The sequence below is a fragment of the Melospiza georgiana genome, chromosome 2 (assembly GCF_028018845.1).
Source record: "Melospiza georgiana isolate bMelGeo1 chromosome 2, bMelGeo1.pri, whole genome shotgun sequence".
Taxonomy (NCBI): domain Eukaryota; kingdom Metazoa; phylum Chordata; class Aves; order Passeriformes; family Passerellidae; genus Melospiza; species Melospiza georgiana.
Window position 1 is genome coordinate 25,518,321 of NC_080431.1, and position 19,949 is coordinate 25,538,269.

The window sequence follows — 19,949 nt, forward strand, 5'->3', positions numbered from 1 at the left end:
CTGCCTAGCTGAGCAAATGTAGCAGACCATGTGCTGCCCTGGCCTCCCTTTTCAATGTATTTGCTTATGCTGTGGTATGGCTGGTTGTCCCTGGTGGGACAGAGCGAGTGACAGAGGAAGGGCCGTAGCCAGGCCTCCCGTCTGATCCCGTTCTTGTACCAGCTGAACTCCCACCGGCCGGCGTGCAAAGCACAGAGCGGGGCCAGCGCTGCCTTCCTGGGCTCTGTCCCCTTCACGTGGGTTTTCCTGACCTTCTGCTGTAGTTCCCCCTGCTCCCACAGGCCGGTGCTGTGAGGTGCCTCGCTGGCACAGGGGAGCTGCTCCCTGGGAGGAAGGAAGAATGAGAAGGTGGAGGGAGAGGCGCTGTGCTAGCTGCACAGCTGATCCCATGGTGTCCCTCCTGCTCTGACTGGCTCTGCAGCTGGCAGCCTTCAAGAAGGATGGCATTGCAGTGTGGCTGTTGCAGGCAGCAGTGACCCTCCTGCCTGCAATGGCCCCGGCAGCAGCAGAGTCAAAGCTGAGCAGCCAACAACACCCCTGTGGGCTGGCTTAAGGGCTGCAGTGACTGAGCAGGTGGCCCCAGGCAGGCTGGAACTGTAGCTAAAGAAAGCTTGGGTGAAATGGAGCCCAAATCCCTCAGCTGAAAAGCAAGCAGGAGGTAAAACAAGGGGAAAAGGCAGTAAAGGTGAGACAGAAGGGAAGAAAAGCCAGCACTAGGAAGAAGCAGTAAGCGTTGGACTGTTTGTTGTTATTCAGGACCAGGATTTCTTCTTCCCTAAAGGCGTCTGGCAACAGATACCATCAACACACTTCCTTGTTGTGACTTTCTGACTGGTGGTTCTAATTCCCTCTCCACATATAGTCTGCTTGTGGCTGGGATGAGGGAAAGGCAGGGCCAAGGAAGGAGATTGGTGTCCCCATTAATTAGGAAACATCTACTATTTGTAGAGTCTCATCAAATAACTAAGTGTGCTTTCTTGTTGATGGTAACATGGTCCAAGGGCTAAAGGGGCTGCACAGTGGTTCTGAGCACCATCATCTCTGCATTTATGTTTCTACCCTAAAAGAAATGTTTCTCAGTTATAACTTGTGTATATCACTTGTGGAATGTTTTCTTTGCACCATGAATCCCAAACGACTGGAGGAGAAATTGACAAATGTCTTTGGCTATTCAATGTAAGCCTGGAACATTCCCACATTCCCTTGAATTTGATGTGGTTGCTCTGATGACCTGGCCTGGATGTGCAGGCTGTAGTGCAGACTTATGGTGTGGATGTGATACCTGGGAGGGAACCAAAGCCTGCCTCTGTGAGCTGCCAAGATAATCCAGCGAAACCACTCATTCTCATCTTGGGAATTTGGATGATCCCAGAACTTGTAAAGGTTTAGCACTGCAGGGAATTGACACATCTACTAAGAGAATAAGCTTTTGATGCGAATTAAGGAACAAAAGCTGCTTGCACAACCAGGGAGCTTGGCATGCAAGGGAAAAATACCGGGGAAGGGCAGAAATGGAAAACAATGGCGTGCCTCAATGTGGCTTCCTTAGGAAGAAGTGAAGGCACACAGACTTCTGGGCTCTGGTTTCATGGGAGATGCCTTGCTACTGCTGCTTCTGAACCTTCCTTTTACACCAGCTTCATGGCTGAACACTTTGCCCACTCCTGAGGTGAAACTCTGTGGTATTTACCTCTTGCAGAGATGATTCTGGGATAACTGCTGTCAGGCTCTGCTCCTAACCAAGTGAGTGCATCTAGTGGGATGTGGCAGGAGGATTAAAGTGACTGCAAACACTGACTTCTGAAAGAAAATGTTACATATTAGTTGGGTAAGTTCTTTGAAAATAGTGGATGTGCATGATTATTTCTGTTCCTCAAGCTCCCCCCTCTGCAGAGAGCTTGGATAAGTTTCTGTGACCACGTGGTTCTAGGAGAAGCAGCCTCGCATATTTGCTCATTAATTTCCCTGCCTCTGTGTATGCAGCTCCCAGATAAACTTTCCTTTTCCAGTAGGCTTCTTCTGTCTGGGGCAGTCTCCTGCATCCACTTTGCCCTGCCCTTTCTCTGGGATTCTTCTTTTGTTTTAGGTTGAGCAGACCCTCCCTGCCTTCCATTACTTTTCTCGTCAGACTTGGAGCTGGGTATCTGCCTCACCTTGGCTGCTTTATCTGATATACATTGTTTTAAATCTCTGGCTAGCTTCCATGATGACACCTTCATGGTTTCTTTTGGCTTAAACATCCTTAAGACCTTTTTTTCCAGTTTCTGTTGTTTTTCCTCAGGTGCTATCCACCCTATCCCAAGGAAAGAGCACTGGGGAGCAGGACAAAAGTTGTATTTTGACAGTTCCATAACAGTTCCAGAGTTGTTCTGCTCATAAAATTGGTGGGCCAGTGTCCTGAGGAAGGATTTAAAACTTAGCTCAACAGTAACATAAAAGGAAGGTGCCATCACCATCAAGAAATCTCCTGGTCGTCTGAGAGCTCTTGAGCTTGTGACAGACTTCAAGAGTAGTACCTATAGAAAGAAAAAGTGTTATATGCCACTTGGGAAAATGGTTCTGGTTATACCTTGGGGAATGCAGGCTCTGGTGAGGGAATGAGTCATCTGAGGGGGAAAAACACCTCTGAACTAACCCACCCATTTCACCTGAAACCACAGTGTTTGTCTGCATTCCTTTGTAGTTCCTTATCTCAGAAGGGTGGTGCTGGGTAGTTTGGGAACCCCTGTCACTGGCATTTTAGGCTCTATTTGCATCTGGTTGAATGGAACCTGACCAAAGTGCTTTCTCTCCTTAAAACTGGCTCAGCTATTGTTCTCTTGTCTCCTCTAAAATGAAGTAGGAGCATTGTTTCATCCTTTTCCTGATTAATCATTATGCAACAAGCCAGACATCTCTCCTGGTTAAAGGAAGGACAGAGGCTGAAAAGCTGGATGAGCCAGGTGATGCAGATACTAATAAGCAAGTTGTAGTTTACACTTGTTACAAATGGCTGGTACATAAACCAGACTCCTCAAATTGTCTGGTTGAACATCTTAAATTAAAGCTCTGTGAAGTCACCCTAAATCTGCAGTTAATTTGAAATTTAATTTTGATTTGGCCAGAAGAAGGATTTGAATGCCTGTAAGCTGCAAACACTGAAAGCACTGTTGCTAGATCAGTTATTTGAATGAAAGATGCTGCCTTCCCCTCAAGTCCTGGCTCTGTTGCATGACCTCTGTTGTGACTATAATTTTGCAGCTGCTGTAGCACATATCAATGCTTTTTTTTTTTTATCCTGAGGCAAGTAAAATGCAAATCCAGGTCACATGGGGTGCAAAGACCAGAAAAGTAAGGCATTAATGAAAAGTGTCTTGGCTGTGCTCCACTGAAGAATGCTTTCTGAAGCACCCTGTTGCCCAACTGCTCCCAGTACAGAGCAGAGGTCTGGAGAGGCACAGGCTGGGAACTCCAGATTTGTGAGGCAGCTTCAGGCAGCAGAAACCTGCACTGGTTGGTGCTCCCATGACAAAGAAGATGGAGGTGTAAGTGTGAGAGTGTGAGGGTGTTCATGAAGCACTGGGGAGACTGGCTGCAGTGGGAAGGGTCACACATTTGCTTAAGCATTGTAATCTTAAGTGAGAGATGCTTTTTCATGAGCCTGTGGCCTGTACAGAAGGAATTGTGCTGAAAGAAGTCTGTGTAATAAACTGTAATAAGTAAAGGGTACGATTGCCATTTTTGTGAAAACTGGTTTTTGAAGGCTAAATACTTCAATATGACTTCATGGTGATTTAGTGCAATCCTTTGTATAAAGGATTCCCTGTCTGAGCTTCTTAATCCATTCTGCATTAACTTGTGTGACAGTGGTGTTGGACACATAAATTAGTCAATGGGCACAAATCTGCTGGTGCCACCTTCTCCCAAGCAGACATTTGCAAACAGGAAAATGGAGTACTTTGGCAAATGTTTTATTATGTTTAAATACACAACTGTGATCATCCAGACTAGTAAACAATTGAAACTTCTCAGCAGTTTGATCTCTCTTGGAGTTACTTGTTGCTTGCTAACAAATAAAACTTGATCTGGACACACAAGCCAATTCCAAGAATTACACTTGGCTGCAAACAAGTGCATGTCAGTGCCAGCTCTTCCTTTCCAGTGAACTGATGGCAGTGACTGATTTCACGTTTCTGCCTCTGCTCTTGCCCAGGGTTTTTTGCTTGTCCCTCCATCTGTGCACCCCCAAACGCAGTACTATCTGCTAGTGCGGAATTCCCACATGCCCACTCTGGCTGCCCTAATGGATTTAACAGGCTTGCACTGAGGTAATGGCTCTTTGGGCTCCACAGCCCTTGGCACAGTCCCTGCTCTCAGTTGTACCTTGCCCATCTGCCGAGGTGGCCTGACAGAGGCAGCTTTTGGGATACAGACAGCTGATGCACAGCATTTGCACTTCATACCAGCCATGGATCAGGCCTAGAGCTCTCCCACCTTCAAGCAGGAAGGAGGACTCACAGTAGTAAGGAAGGAAAAAGGACAATGATTGCTCTAAAAATGAAGAAATGCCAGGATCAGGCTCATAAAAGAAGACAAGAACAACTGCAACTTTCCAGGAATGAGCAGAAGTAAAACCCAGTCTCTACAGTACCTGAAATAGTCCAGCACCTCTTCTTGCCTACAGTCATTGAGAGTGGGTTTTTTTTTTCCATCTCTGTGGGGCTCTGGGCTGTTCTCCAGAGCTGCTGAGTGTTTCCTGACTGTCAGGAATGGTAATGGCTTCTGGCAGGCTGAGGGAGAGCTGTGACTTCACCCTACAAGGCCTCCCACATCACAGATCTCCTCTTTGTGTTCCTCATGGTTGTAGATAAGTAAGAATTCCACTTGCCTGCTCCCTCCCACCATGTGGAATAAATGCTAAGCCAGCAGTGTGGAAGCCACAGAGGTGCTGATTTAGCTCCCTATCAGTCAGATTTGGCCACACAGTAGCCTGTGGCTGCAGTGCCACAGTGGGAAGTTCCCAGTGGGAAGGCACAAGGCAGTACAATCTTTGGCAGCCACCCCTTCTGTGCTCTTCTCTCCCACGGTGAGCTTGTACTGGCAGAAGACTTTATCTGATGCTCTCTGTGAAGGCACCCCAGCACGGATTCCTCCCTGCTCTACCTTTCAACAAGCTTGGATTAGCCAACGCAGAGAGGACAAAGCAGGGGTGCTGTCCCATGTAACTAGAGCTCCGAGCTCCAAGCACATGGCACAGAGTCTGTGTTGTAACCCAGTGCTTACAGAGGCTGTTCATTTTCTCCCAAGGTGTGTGCCAGCACACAGCTTGTTTTGATGCCTCCAAACCATGCTGGCAAATGCTTAAGTCAGCAAGGAACGGAGAATGCTGAGGTGGGTTGAGGGTGTATCTCCTGTTGCTGCTGGATTCAGTAAGCTCTTGCTTTGTATCCCAAATGGCCTTGCAGTGTGCAAAAACAATGGGAGAGCAGTAAATGTGGCTAAGCTTTGTAAGAAGCAATAATTGTTCTTCATTGTACTTAATGAATTCTTTGATTCTTTGCATATGGGTTTGTTTGTTTGTTTTTTAAAATTTCTGAATCTTCTTTCCATGTTGTGAAGTGTATGGAAAAAAGAAGAGAGATGTGGCACTTTTGTTCCGAATGTCTCTCTGTGTTGGTTGTTGCTAATAATTTGCTTGCCTCAGATCTGAGATGAATTCCTGCTATTTGTTGTACATGCAGCAGTAGGACAGAAAAATAAATTAATTCAGTGCTAAGCACTGAAGGAATACCATGGAAGCCTATAAAATAGAAGTCTAACTGCTCAGATGAGATGACAATAAGTTAATGAACATAAGGTAATGAATATCACATCAGTACTACATCAGAAGAAGCCTACATGAAGCACATATCAGTAAGGTCATGCAGCCCATGAACTTTCTGAAGATACCACTAATAGAAATAAATGTTAGCAAGTGAAGCCTGGGCTGTGACCACCTGCTTTAGGAATAAAGACAACCAAATAAAAATGTTAAATAGGATATAATTGCTGCAAGGAGGGTGTATGATTCTCGGGATCTTTTGCTGGTCACTATGACCCCAAGAATGTTAAAAGTCTCTTTTCCCAGCCTGAGTGCTTGAAGAAGGAGTCAGAGCTCTTCAATTCTTGGTCTCGAGGTTGTTTATTGTGTCTTATCTATAAAAAATTTTCTCCAGTCCTGCTGAGGTCCGTCCAGCAGGACAGTTCCAGGCACACTGCCTGCCCCCGGGGCAGTGTTCTGTCTTTATATTAAAAACTAATACAATATAATACTAAACTAAACTAATACTAAATACGATATTTACTTTCCAATACCTATCACCTATGTTAGACAGTGAGCTTCTACTCTAAACCAACCTAAAAGTGCCAACATCACAGCAGAAGATGGAGGCCAAGAAGAAGAAGGAGAAAGGCTGGACACGGCCAGTTCCCTCCATCTCGCCTCCTGAAACCCCATACCAGAAACCCCAAAATCTACTTTTTCACCCCGTGATAACTTCACTATTATTCTACCTAAACTGTTATAGCTTGCTGATCTTCATATAAGGTTGGTAATTTGCTCCACGGGTCATAATCAAAACCACAGGTGTTTTGGGCTCTGTGCCAGGGCTTCTGAGCCCCCTGGCAGGGGTCCTGGCTGTCCTGGACAGCCAAAGGGGTGTTCTAGGTTCCCACACATGATAAGAAGCAGATGAAATATCTAAGAGGAACTGTGTGGGGACTACCTCCTAAATGACCCAGCTGGGTGCTATGGGATCACTAGTTGCATAATGGAGCTGCTACATAAGCCAGCTGGAAACCAGAGTCTGGATGGGGAAGAGGTGAGCTTTGGAGCAGTTGAGTTAATCCTGGTTTGAGGGGACAGAGCAGCAAACCAGCCTGTGCCTGCCTTGTGCTCCTGAGTTTCCAGGTGGAGACACACAAGGCCCTGAAGCCACTTGATGTCACTGATCCCTGTGGGGGTCACCAAGTCCAAGTTAAAAGGCAATATGTCATGGGATGCTGAAGGGGAGACCTGGAATAAAAAAAGTACCCACTGCTTTGAGACTTGAGGCCTGGCAGCTGTAGTGGCCATAGCACAGAGATAAGCAGGCGCAACAGACAACTCTATCTGCAAATTTTGTTGCCAGCTGTTTGCCTCCTGCCTTTGCAAGTTTTTGAGACTAAACAGCATGGGGAATAAAAGAGGACAGGGCATGCGGAAGGCCCGAGATATCTGGATAACCGAGGCGCTGCTGCAGGAGCTGTGAAGGATCCCTGGTGCTGGAAGTCAGGGCCAAATTTCTGTGGCCACCTCCACCAGAGCAAGAAGGCAGGGAGAAGCCAGGCCTTCGGGGAACCAGCTTCTCCAAGGGCCACCGTAGTGGGGAAGAAAGCTCTTCTCCCTCTTGTCGCTCCCTGCAGCTCTTGGAAGAGGGGTGCCGAGCCGCTGCTGCTGGGCCAGCCGGCACCGCCCGCCCCGGGGAGAGGAGGATCCCGCGGGGCCCGGCCGCGCAGCCCGCCCCTGCCGGGGGACCAAGGAGCGCTATAAGAGCGGCGGGAGCGGGAGCGCTCCTGGGAGCAGGTACGGCCGGGGCGGGCTGGGAATAGCGCTTCCTTGCTACCGTGAGTTACTGATGATTGTTAGTGCTGCTCTTCTCTCCCGCGTTCGCGGGTAGGCAGGGTCCCGCACACGCCGTGTGTACATGACACGGCGGCGCACACACACAGACACGCACACAGACACACACACCGACACACGCACACCCCCACACACGCAGACACACACACAAACACACACACAGACACACACACCGACACACGCACACACAGACACGCATACAGACACACGCACACAGACACACGCACACCCACACACACAGACACGCACACACACGCTGCGCCCCAGCAGCCGAGCATGCGGGGGCGGGCCCGCGGCGGAGCGGCCTTGGCCTCCCTGTGCCCGCCCGCACCCCGATTCAATCTTCCCTCTCTCTTTTATTATTCCCTCTCCTTGTTTTTTTTTTTTTCTCTTTTTTCCTTCCCCGTTCCCGCTGGTGGCTGGCTCCCGCAGGCCGGCGGGGCCGGGCTGTAACGCGGTGTCGCTTCCCCGCAGGCCATGTCATCTGTCAGCATCGAGTGCGTGGCCGGCGAGGGCTGCAGGATCGGCGAGTCGCCCGTGTGGGACGACAGGGAGGGCGCGCTGCTCTACGTGGACATCACGGGCAGGAAGGTGTGCCGCTGGAGCCCCGTCACCCGGCAAGCACAGGCCATTGCCCTGGGTAAGGAGCCCTGGAAACCCTCCCGGTGTGCGGGAGCCTGGAAACCCTCCCGGGGTGCGGGAGCCTGGAAACCCTCCTGGGGTGCGGGAGCCTGGAAACCCTCCCGGGGTGCGGGAGCCTGGAAACCCTCCTGGGGTGCGGGAGCTGCGCGCTGGCACTTGGGCTCTGTCCCTCGGCGGCTGCACTGGCTCAGATCTGGAGACCCTTCCCTACAGCCGGGGTTTCCTCGGTCACCAGCGCACTGGGAGACACTAGATACAGACCAGACCTAGTCCTGGGGACTTTCCTTATTAATTTTTAGTACTGGCTTATGTTTGATCTATTTCCTCTCCCTGTAAGTTGTCCTCAGCTCTTTTACTCGTACTTTGTCCCAGAGGTGAAGTTCTTCTGTTGGTGCCTGTAGTAGTTCTGATGTGAATGATCAGTGCTCATAACATTTTCTGTATCATGAAACATTTTCTATATTATGAAAGATGATTTCCAATAATGCTTTAAGAAGGTGATACTTTTTTAAGGTAGCGGTGTCGCCAGCTAGAGTCTCAATGGCTCAAGTATTTTTTCCAGAAGGGAAGAGATATGCTAACTCACATTACAAAAGGATTGCAGATTTACTGCTGGATGTGATAGAGTAAATATTTGTGTTGGGAGACAGCTCCTTAAGTGGTTTCAGTGCAATTTATTATTTTCCCATGTTCAATAGCAGGTGAAAATCAATTTTGCCCACCTATAAGCTGTTCACATTATTCACTAGAAACTGATCTGGGCTTATCTGCCCTCCAAATTACTGTAGTTGCCAATTTCAAGATGAGAGAAGGCCTGATGGTGATTTTGGAAGTGTTGCTTCCCAAACTTATTTGCTCTTAGCTTAGCTGAGGGAGTGTGTGCATCTCCTTTCCCCCAGACTGATCTACTCTCAAAGGTGTAGTCTTTTGCTTGCAGCCTCTCTGGAGATGTGGAAGGGACAGCAGCTGAAGTAGCTCCTGTTTTTCTTTTATTTTTTTAAAATCGTTTCCTCTCTTTAGTAATAAACCAGTTATGATTCATAGCTGTGTCTTTGGGAATGCCACAATTAAAAGAAAAAAAACAACCCCCAAACAACTAAAGAATGCCATGTGATTATAGCAGCAGGCTTCCAAATTGGAAACTAAGAGAAATTATTAATTATTAAAGATTTTAATAAGAAAATTACAACAACCCCATGCTGGAAACAACTTAAAATGCCCTTTATAACTTTACATGGTTAGAAAGAACTTTCAAATGCCCTCAGCTGCTAGAGCTGAGCTTGCAGTCGGGTGTTCATCTCCAGTGCTGGAGATGGACAAATAGCATTTGGATTTCTGTCACGGTGGTGCTGCTGCCAGGGCTCCAGAGGGAAGGGGCATCCTGAGCCATGAGCAAACAGCTGGGAAGGAGCAGTTCCTCTGGTACCCAGTGGTGGCTAAGTGTCTGTGAAAGTATTACCTAATTATATACCCCTGCAAAGCTATAAATACAAGAAATGTTTCGGTTTTAAATTAGAAAATTAGTGATTAGTGCCATTCATAGAAAACACTATGCTAGACTTGGTTGCCCTGCCTAAAGTTATTATTCCTTAGATTGCATCTGATTGTAGGCTTTTACAGAAATGTTGTCTTTGCACTCACTGTTTTCTTTTACTAATTCCTTTATAATAACATGTAATTGAGGTTTTATGCATAATAGCTCAAGTGGAGTCATGGAAAGTGAGTGTGAACTAGTTTTCTCTTTTGTTTGAGCTCTTGGGGAGCTCTGCCACTCCTTGGTGTGTTTTTGGTGCTGCTGGAGGTTGAGTGGCACAGCAGAGTGTGGTACAGGGGTGTCTCTGCCCCGTGTGACCTGTCCCAGTGCAGAGATACTCTGCCTCCATCATTCACGGCTCATTTACACAGGAGCTGTGCTAAATAAACACCGTTGCTCTAGAGCTCTTATGACAATTGATTTTTCCCTTGGAGAGAGGACAGCCCACACAGTAAGCAATTGTGAAAAGCATATGTTCCTGTCCTCCTTTTTATACTTATTTTTTTCAGTAAAGCACCTAGCACAACTAGGTGCTGGTAATGATTATAGCTCCTGGTAGCAGTGGTAATACTCAAATTCATGTGACATAATCTGTTTCTATGTATTTAAACATCAGTTTTGTTGGTAGAAAAGTAGGTTGTTTCTCTTGCCTGTGGTTTTGCTGAGTTCAGTTGGCATGTCTAAAGAGGGCAGGAAAGAAATGTCTCTTCATGGCGCATCTCACTTTTCAATTTCACCCCGTTTCCAGATGCTCCTGTGAGCTCCATGGCTCTACGTCAGTCTGGGGGTTATGTCATCACCCTGGGAACCAGGTTTGCTGCTTTGAAATGGAAAGAGGAGCTGGTAACCACCATTGCTCAAGTGGACAAGGACAAGGCAAACACCCGGTTCAATGATGGCAAGGTGGATCCTGCAGGGAGGTATTTTGCAGGTATGCTGCAGTCTCTTTCTTCCCTCTGGTGCTTGCTGGGTTTTGGTGATAAGAGTCAGTGATCAGTTGTAGATGCAGCAAGTTTTCCTTCACAGTTAAATGGTGGGGATTTTTTTTTGTTTTCTTCAAACAGAGCTTAAATCCGCTTACAGATTTGTTTATATCACCTGGGCACTATCTAATCTGGACTGTTTTGATAAAAAGAGGCTGACTACACCGAGCCTGCCTAGTTTAAGATACTGGCCTTGCCTCCTTCCTGTCAGCTGCTTGATTTGAAGGGTGCCAATAGAAAATACATTTCCAGTGGGAAATTTATTATATTGTGTGGTTTGTTCTCCGTAACTCAGAATATTGCTTCTAAAAACTAAGGGACAATTCATCCTGGAGATGAGAAGGCTCAGGGGATCCCACCTGTATGTATAAGTGCCTGACTGAGGAGGGAGTAAAAGAGATGGAGGCCAGGCTCTGCTCAGTGGTGCCCACTGAAAGACCAGAAGGAGTGGGCACAAGCTGAAACTCAGCCAATTCTGTATGAATGTGAGGAAACTCTTTTACTGAGGGTGACCAGACAGTGGAACAGGTTGTCTAGAGAGAGTATGGAGTCTTCATCCATGGAGATCTTCAAGGCCCAACACTGGTGGGAGGAACCTGTGGTGCCTTGACCCTGCTCTGAGCAGGGGGTGATCCTGGATGATGCCCAGAGGTGCCTCCAGCCTCAGCTGTGATGCTGTCCTCCTGATTTTCAAACCACCATTCTGTGCTTTGCTGTGTCATTCAGTCCCAAGACCTGACTTAACCTGCATTTACCCAGCCTCTCAAGAGCCAGTCTCAGCTGCCAACTTCAACGTGTAAAGATGAGATTTGCTTTAAAGGAGGCTTTAGTGTGAAACTCATTCTGAGGGAGGAGGTAAATTTTTTTTCCACTCTCTCAGCTCTACAAGGCATTAAGATTAATTGTAAGTTAAATGCTGGCCACACCTGTCTTAATATATGAGTGACTGAATAAAACATTTTGCAGGAATCATGCTGCACACCATTTCTGCTGCAGAAACATTCAACAAAAGAACAAAGGCTGTGTTTTGCCATCTTCTGCTAAAAGCAAGCACTTTGGAAGTCTGCCTTTTCCTTCTGTTTTTAACTCAGTTTCTTCCTCAAATTTCAGAAGCCCCCCCTTTCTACGCTGGCAGTGTGATCACCATGGTAGTGAGAGGCTGTCCCCAAACGTGGAGAGGCGTCCCTTGGCTCTGAACCTGCCTTTTCCCCTTTGGCTGTGCACAGGTACGATGGCAGAGGAGATCCGTCCTGCCGTGCTGGAGAGGCGCCAGGGCTCTCTGTACACGCTCCTCCCCGACCTCTCCGTGGTGAAGCACTTTGGCCAGGTGGACATTTCCAATGGGCTGGACTGGTCGCTGGATCACAGAACCTTCTTCTACATTGACAGCTTGTCCTACTCCGTGGATGCCTTTGATTATGACCTCCAAACTGGAAAAATTGGTATGAATGGTTGTATTCTAAACCAGTTGTTTGTGCCTGAAGGTGGTGGTGTTTGTTTCTGCTCTGGTCATTACACAGAGATGGTCAGAGCTTTGGGGGATGACCAGAAGCCATATTAACCTCTGTCTGCGTAGGCTCCTGGCTCAAACCAGTCAGGGTCGTTTGGTAATACTATAAAGTATTTAAATTGGCACTTGGAGTAACAATCTGTACTACTGTTACTAAACACAAGGCATATCTGATCTTGCAGTGAAAAGGACAAAGTGTATCTCACCTGTCTCTTCCTGTGGCTGCGTGTTTCTTGTTACTGGCAGCACAGGCAAAGTGACAGCAAGCTTGTAGTCTTGCACAAAACCTCTGCTAGCTTCTCTAGATATTTTTTCACTCTTCACCGTGTTTGTTTATTTTTAAATACAAGCTACTAAAGGAAGATTCTGCAGAAAGAACAAGGCAACAATGGTAGCAGTAACTCAAAGCTTCCTTCATTAATTTAAAAGAAACCAAAGCCTTGAGGGCTTCTACAAGCTTGGGCAAAAGAAAAATTCTGGTGACTTGGACTAGTAATTTGCTTTTGAGTACACAGGCTGCAGTATTTTTCTTTTAGAGAGCCCAGCCAATTTGATGTTTAGTTTTACAGCTCTGAATTTAAAGCAATTTTGTGTGTAGCACCTTGTCCTAATGTCTCTCTGCTATGGCTTATATCTGATTTTTTCCCTAGGAAATAGGGTACTTCTCTCTCTCACTCATTCTTGCTCGCTCTTTCTGTGGGCAGTCTGACAATCCCCAGCAGCAAAAAGGAAACTCATTAAAAGTGTTGCTGCAGATGAGGAGCATTGAAGTTGTCAGAGCATAAAATAAACAATGTTGGAAAGTTGGGTTTAATTTTCTTTACTAATAGTGGATAAAAGTCCAGATAGAGTTGTTTGTTTTTTGGTCAATAGTATGCCTTTGAAATTGATGCTTTATCCCCAAACTCTGTGTTTATGTAATCTCTCAGTTTGTAGATCTGAAGCTCAGTTTTGTGTTGAAACAGTGACTGTTGGCACGTTCCAGCAAACTGTTTGAAAAGTCTCCAGCTGGAGCAACCCATACTTGAAATTATTCAAACTGGTTTTAAAACAAGTAATTAATTTTATGAATATATCTAACATGAATTTATTCAGTTATTTCATTTAATATTGTAAGTAGGGAACACGAGTGGTGCACTAGAAATGAATGCCAGAAAGAAGGATTACACTTTCAATGGATAGAAACTGATCCACAGGCTTTCATGCTGAGAAACAACTGTCTCAGGAAACAAACAGGGCAGCAGACACAATCTATTTCTTTCATGGGAAAAAAAAAAACTCAGGGCCTCAGCACAGCTTTTGAAAATAATAGCACAAATAACTTTGCTGGGCTGTGACTGATAAAAATTTTAACAACTGTCTCACTCAGTTCTGTGGTTTTTCTATGCTGCAGGCAACCGTAGGAGTATATACAAACTGGAAAAAGAGGAGAGCATTCCTGATGGGATGTGCATTGACACGGAAGGCAAACTCTGGGTGGCTTGTTATGATGGTGGGAGAGTGATTCGCCTTGACCCCGAGACAGGTAAGTCCTTGCAACAGATGGACTGGAATTTTGTGTTAAACAAAACAGAACAAAAAAACCCCAAAGAAGAAATAAAAACAAAGAGTGAGGGGTGGGGTTTTTTCACCTCACAGAAATAGTGTATCTGCTCCTTTTTAAAAACTGTGCTTTTTTCATTTTTTTTCCTTTTTTTTATAATTTCAAACAATTTTATGTCCCTGATCTAAAAAATTACCTTTGTAAATATGTCTCCTTTGTTCCCAGCATCTGTTTTGTTGGAAAAGATAAAGTCACTAAGGAGACCATCATTCTGCTTGTGAATTGTTTGTGTTAGCATCCTCTTGCATCCTCCAAAATTAAGACCAATGTTTATCTCATTGATAAATGGGAAAGATGACTTAAAACCATTTTTCAGTCTTATTTCTTCAGCTTAGTATATTATTTTGGGCAGCCTGCTGGATTTTATTACAAGTCTCATGGGACAATGATGCCAGCAACATCTTTTTTTATTGTTGGAAGTTACTTGCACGATCAATTTTGCAATGAAATAATTAAAAAATGTTTAATGGATTCCACAACATTTTATCATTCCCACAGTAATGTCTTGGGTGTGCCCATTGTCTGAGTCTGTTGTTCATTGCTGCTCTCATTTGGACTCTAGTGATGTGCCAGGGATGATTTACTCTGGGTAGAAAACACATGTAAAGCACTTAAGGGAAATGAACCACATTCACTGCAAAGGGCTGTTGGGTGGCAACGGGAGCATGATTTTGTCAGATCCCAGACAGCACAAGTTTGCATCATGCAGCAGAAGAGAAACTGCACTGGGATGCCTCTGGAGCCTAGCAGAAGGCTTGGGGTTTTGTGGGACTGTGGGTTCAGGGATGCCAGTGCCCTGTGTGCAGTGTGCAGCAGACCCTGGCACACGTGCACCAGCCTTGCTTCTGACTCTGCTGGAACTTCTACCATTTTTGAGTCTTGTTTCTTCAGCTTAGTGTTTTGTTTTGGGCAGCCTCCTGGCTTTTATTACAAGTCCCATGGGACACTGTTGCTTTCCCCCTCACCTTTTGATCTGTACCCATCCAAAGCCTTGCCAACCTGTAGGAACTCTCCAGTTGTGCAGAGTCTGCACCCCAGCTCAGGGAGAAGGAAGCTCCAGTTGGGAGATGCCAGCAATGCTGGGACTTGTCTCTGGACCCACATTCTCTTGCTCTGGTGGGCAGAGCATTCCTTGGTGACATCCACCAGCCCTCTGAATACCCTCCTGATGTAGTAGATTCAGTAATTTTTCCTCTCTGGTTCACTGTTTCTGCCTTTTTCCTGCCTTTTATTTTCCTTCCTTTTTTCCACTTTTCCCCTTATTTTCCTTTTCCTTCTCCCTTTTGGAGGTGTTTTCATATGGGAAAGCTAGAAGGAATAGTGTCCATAAGCAGATGTGTAGGGATAGCAGGAATATTGATGGCAGAGTACATATCCCTGATGCACTCCCAGTCTTTAACTCTGCTCACAGAGGTACTGATGTGTTGGTAGTGCATTTCTCAGTGTACTTCTCTTCAATGAACCTGTTCTGTCTCCCCCTCACCCCTGTCATAGCACCTGCAGAGAACAGTGTTGTGAAGTTTCACAGGGTAACTGTCCATGTCAAAAAGAGCCACCTTTTTTTGTGAATATCTCATGCTTACCTGCCCTCTCACACTATCATTTTGAGGTAATATCTAAAATCTGCAATTTCTTGAATTCTGAATGAATTGTAATTATTTAGGGAGATGACCTAGTGAGGTTTGAAGAGAATTCTACGAGAGCCTCTTTTAATGCACAATAGCCATTAAGTGTGGCTTGAATGGCTGTCAGCCAGTGCAGACACATCCACCAATAAAGAGCTCATCCAAAGCACGTGAGAGGTTTTCAGGTTTCAATGACAACAAAGCCTGGACTTTGTTTTTAGGGTAATGGGACCGGGAGACTTGTTTATTTGGCATCTTTCCTAAGTGAAGGTTTTGAGGATCAGGGTGAAGCAGATTTTCAGGTCTAGGCTTCCTTAGCAGAGATGGCTGCTGCCTTTAGATTGAGGATGTGCTACAGGGAAAGGCTGATGGCTGATCCCTGGGGTTTGCAGAGGACTCAGGGGGTGTCTAATGTACAGGTTACCAAGTCCTGTCACAGCTTCTGGTCACGCAGTGACCTGCTACTTTTACTCTTTAAATTGGAATCCTGCAATCATTAAAGCTGGAAAAGACCCCCAAGATCATGGAGTCAAGCCATCAACCAGCAGTGCCAAGTCCACCCCTAAACCATGTCTTTAGGTACCACATCTACATAGTTTTTAAATACTTTCAGGGATGATGATCCCACAACTTCCCTGGACAGCCTGTTCCAATGCTTGACAACATTTTCAGTGAAAAATTTTTTCCTAATGTTCAATCTAAACTGCAATTAAATATTTTATAGTTCTTCCTAATTATTGTTTTCAGCATCATTTGACATTTATAGTGTCAAAAAGATTTGTTATATTTGTCTCTTCAATAGAGAGCAAGCACAGAGTAATACTCCAGATAGATTGTAGAGCATCCAGGTGCAGATTTTCTTGAAACTCCAGGGAGACACTTCAGAGCTTTGTAAATGATAACTTCCAGGCTGTTATCCACTGAGAGCACTCTACACCTGCAACCAGGTTCTAGCTCCTTGTCTCTGGGGGTCATGCCCCTTTTCCTACAGTCCATGTTTTTTCCTTTTGAATGCCCTTCCTACTTACTTTCTCCCAGACTTGGTGTTAGTCACTTTCTAGGGTTCCCAACATCCTGCTATCTCAACACATCACTAAAGTTGGTTGCTGTAAGGGGACCAAGCCCTTTGCATGTGCAATTGGGAGGACAGAGAAATTACACATATTTTAAGGAAATTCATGTGCATATTTTTAGAAAGAGAAATTAATTCACTTGTAGGTACATAAAATAGGCATAATGGGAATAGGCTGTTATTGCCCAGAATTAGCAGAAATTTTGGAAAAATCTGCTGCAAGATGTCTCAACAACCTTCTGGTTAGGGCTGGAGGCAATGTGTTCACTACCCTCATTAAGACCGTCGTTATTTGTTGGCATAATAAATGTCTAGTATTATTTATGGTAGCACTAATTTTCTATAAACATCACACATGTCCCATGATCCCTGTTTTATGCAAGCTTGATTTGGAAGACGGTTGAAATTTCCGGAAAAACTTCTAGGAATTAATCTTCGCTAACCGCAGGCAGCAGGGGTGCAGCAGGAGGTGCGCCTCCGTAGCGCTGCGCGAGGTCTGCTCGCTCCAGGCTGCCTTTGTAGTCGAAAGTAGAAAAGTCAGCAGGTCTAGGGCGTGATTCATGTGACCTGTTTTAGAGAGGAATCCTATCCCATTTCCATTGACTCCATGGACAGCCTAGATGATGAGCTCAGATACGTGTTTGTGCTGTGGATGTTAGCATTTAATTAGAGGACAAGCTGGGATTGAAGTGGGATTTGTCGGTGATACCTGAAACTGAAACTTGTCAAATGATACATCATCAACAACAGGGTTCGAAGAAGTCTGGTTTCTCCCTGTCATGGTGCTCATCAGTCAGGGTGGGACCTCTCCCAGCCCTGGTTCCCACTTTTGCAGAACATCTGGCTCTACAAAGGTTATTTGTGATAATTTGTTTAGATTTCTTGTTCTAAGTCGACAAACAGGAAACACCAAGCATGTTTTCCTGCAGGAAAAAGACTCCAGACTGTGAAACTTCCCGTAGACAAAACAACTTCCTGCTGTTTTGGAGGAAAGGATTATTCAGAAATGTTTGTGACTTCTGCCAGTGATGGAATGGATAAAGAGTGGCTTTCACGGCAACCACAGGCTGGTGGGATTTTTAAGGTGAATGATACTTTCTCCTTTCATTTTAGAAGGCTGTTGTTTCACTCCTGATTTTTTCAGGTAGCAGAACTCCAGTTGGCAGTGCTGGGAAGCTGGAAAAAGGCAGTTGTTAGAACATTGGTCATACATGTTAAGCTGCTGTTTGTATTTTTTGTTCCTCTTGCAGAAAGTTAAACACATTTAGAGGTTTGAAGATACTTTGGGGGTTTAAACTTTGTACCAATGCTGATAGTGCAAATTTTCAATGCCATCATCCCTTTATCCTTCTCCCTCTCCCAACACTGTTTGCATTTTCTATTTATGGAAAGGATGGGTAAATACTTACATATCTTAATCAGAGGCAGATAAAAGCATCTGCTTTTATTTACTTCCTAGTTAATTATCAGTAAGTTATCTCTTTAAAAAATCGTTCCACTGGGATTTGTTTTTAAGCCCTGCTCTTTGTGTGTGCATGCCGAAGGTTACATTGTGAACTGCAGAATTAAGGCTTAGCAGTATCTAAGAGAAGAGGCTTTTGGGGAATGGACTCTGGCCTATGATTACTGAGCTTTAGAGAAAGAGCATGCATTGAAATTCCAGTCTGTGATGAGCTGATGTGTGCAAAATATAGTAGGATGTCAAGCTGGAGTACGCAGTCCTTTTCTAAATTAAAGCATGTGTAGTTTTGTAAGGAAACCAAGCACCTAATAATGGTGAATTATCACTCTAATTTTTTTTTTTCTCTGTGTTTTAACAGATAACAGGACTGGGGGTGAAAGGAGTTCCACCGTATCCATTTGCAGGTTAAATACCCTCTTCAGAATGGATTACAGAGGGCTGGCGTAAGCAAGACGAGTCTGAAGGTTTTATTCTGGTGTTCAGCATCTTTTGCTTGGAAACCATAACTCCATTGCAATCTTTCATCAGGAAAGGATTAAAAACTACTGAAATACATGGAATATTTTAAAACTGATCTTTTTTCTCCCTTGAAACTTACTTTAAATATATGATGGTACTTTTTCTGCTGTGCTAAAAAGATTGTCATCCTAATAAGCTACTGTTGTAATTCTATTTTATGATTAAATAATATTTTAATATATTTTTATTGAGTAGTCTTCTGTCTCATTTGCAACTTATGCTATATTGTTTTACTGATTATACTAGTTGTACTGTCTCTTTTGCATATTTTCAAAGTTCCTCATAAAATGACTTTTAGTGGTCCTACCACTGTTTTAACTGTAACTTCATTTGTCCTAAGATGTTCCCAACAACTGAAACATTAATACCTCTCACTGCATCTGCAGCTTCCTTCTAACAGGCCTCAGCTGTGGCTGTGCTTAAATTAACTCTGGCTGGAATTTATCACTCCTCTCCCCAGTGCCTGTTACCATGTTGCTCATTTTGTTAAATACAAACCCAAAGTTTTGTAGTCAAGAACCATATGCTTTTCTATCCTTTGAAGATCTTGGCCTGTTTTGGGGACGTCCATGATGACAGGAAAACATTGGGCATTCTTGGCTGTTTGTGCATAAAGCACAACCTGCACACACAAACCTCCTCCAGACCCAACCTCCCCCAGAGTACAGAGAGGCAAGGCAGGCCCACATGCCCAAAAAGCCACTGCTTTTACAAGTGTGAAGGAAGGGGAAGATCTGTTGCAATTTCTTCACACCACCTGTTGTGAATGAAAACTTACTCACTGGATTGCATTTTTGCCTTTAACTTCAGGCCTGTATGTGCTGCAACAGCTGTGATGTATCTCAGTTGGATTTCATTCTGCAGAATTTTGCTCTTGGAATGTTACAGGTTCCCATGCTGGTGCACCTCCATCTGCAGGTGGAATAGCTGTGTGTCTCCATCCTGCTGTGTGAGGGTCACCCACCAAGTGACTGCCAAGTGAGCCCGTGGCAGTGCATTTTCTCTCCAGGTAGCTCCAAGAATCTGCACATAATGGTTTGCCATTTCTGCAGGCTTGTTGCACTTAGTTTCTGATGGATCATCTTCTGTTGGCTGTGCCCTCGAGTGTGCAGTGGGTGACTCAGCTGCCCACCAAGGCCTCAGTGCTGCTTTGATCTAAAAGGGTTCAAAGATTATTTTGTACACATTACTGTTTCCCCCCTTTAAATCATGCAGGGATCTGTCCTGGCAGCTGAAAAAAAAAGAAGATTTAAGCAGCTGCTCTTCAGTGTGGATGAGCATGAGAGGCAGTAAAGGAAGCTGGGCCTTGTTCTTTGGAGTGTCCACATCCTTCATTTATTTTGTGCTACAAGGCAATCTA

The 19,949-nt window shown here is 45.1% G+C and overlaps 1 protein-coding gene across 2 annotated transcripts; it reads left to right on the top strand.

Annotated features, from left to right (window-relative positions):
* Positions 1-7,529: 7,529 nt before the first annotated feature.
* Positions 7,530-18,720, top strand: LOC131097094 (regucalcin). Of its 2 annotated transcripts, none has more exons than XM_058045809.1 (7): positions 7,530-7,582; positions 8,114-8,279; positions 10,564-10,746; positions 12,025-12,240; positions 13,702-13,833; positions 17,538-17,692; positions 18,429-18,720. In XM_058045809.1, exons 2-7 carry the CDS (start codon positions 8,117-8,119, stop codon positions 18,477-18,479), a joined length of 900 nt encoding a protein of 299 aa, XP_057901792.1. In that variant the 5' UTR covers positions 7,530-7,582; positions 8,114-8,116; the 3' UTR covers positions 18,480-18,720. The 2 variants fall into 2 exon arrangements, with proteins under 2 accessions (XP_057901792.1, XP_057901791.1); XM_058045808.1 differs by lacking the exon at positions 7,530-7,582 and adding an exon at positions 7,587-7,623.
* Positions 18,721-19,949: the final 1,229 nt, after the last annotated feature.

Coding starts and splice junctions, on each gene's coding strand:
- LOC131097094 (XM_058045809.1), top strand. CDS start 8,117: ATGTCATCTGTCAGCATCGAGTGCGTGGCCGGCGAGGGCTGCAGGATC. Junction 8,280..10,563: donor AGCACAGGCCATTGCCCTGG/GTAAGGAGCCCT, acceptor CCCCGTTTCCAG/ATGCTCCTGTGAGCTCCATG. Junction 12,241..13,701: donor CCTCCAAACTGGAAAAATTG/GTATGAATGGTT, acceptor TCTATGCTGCAG/GCAACCGTAGGAGTATATAC.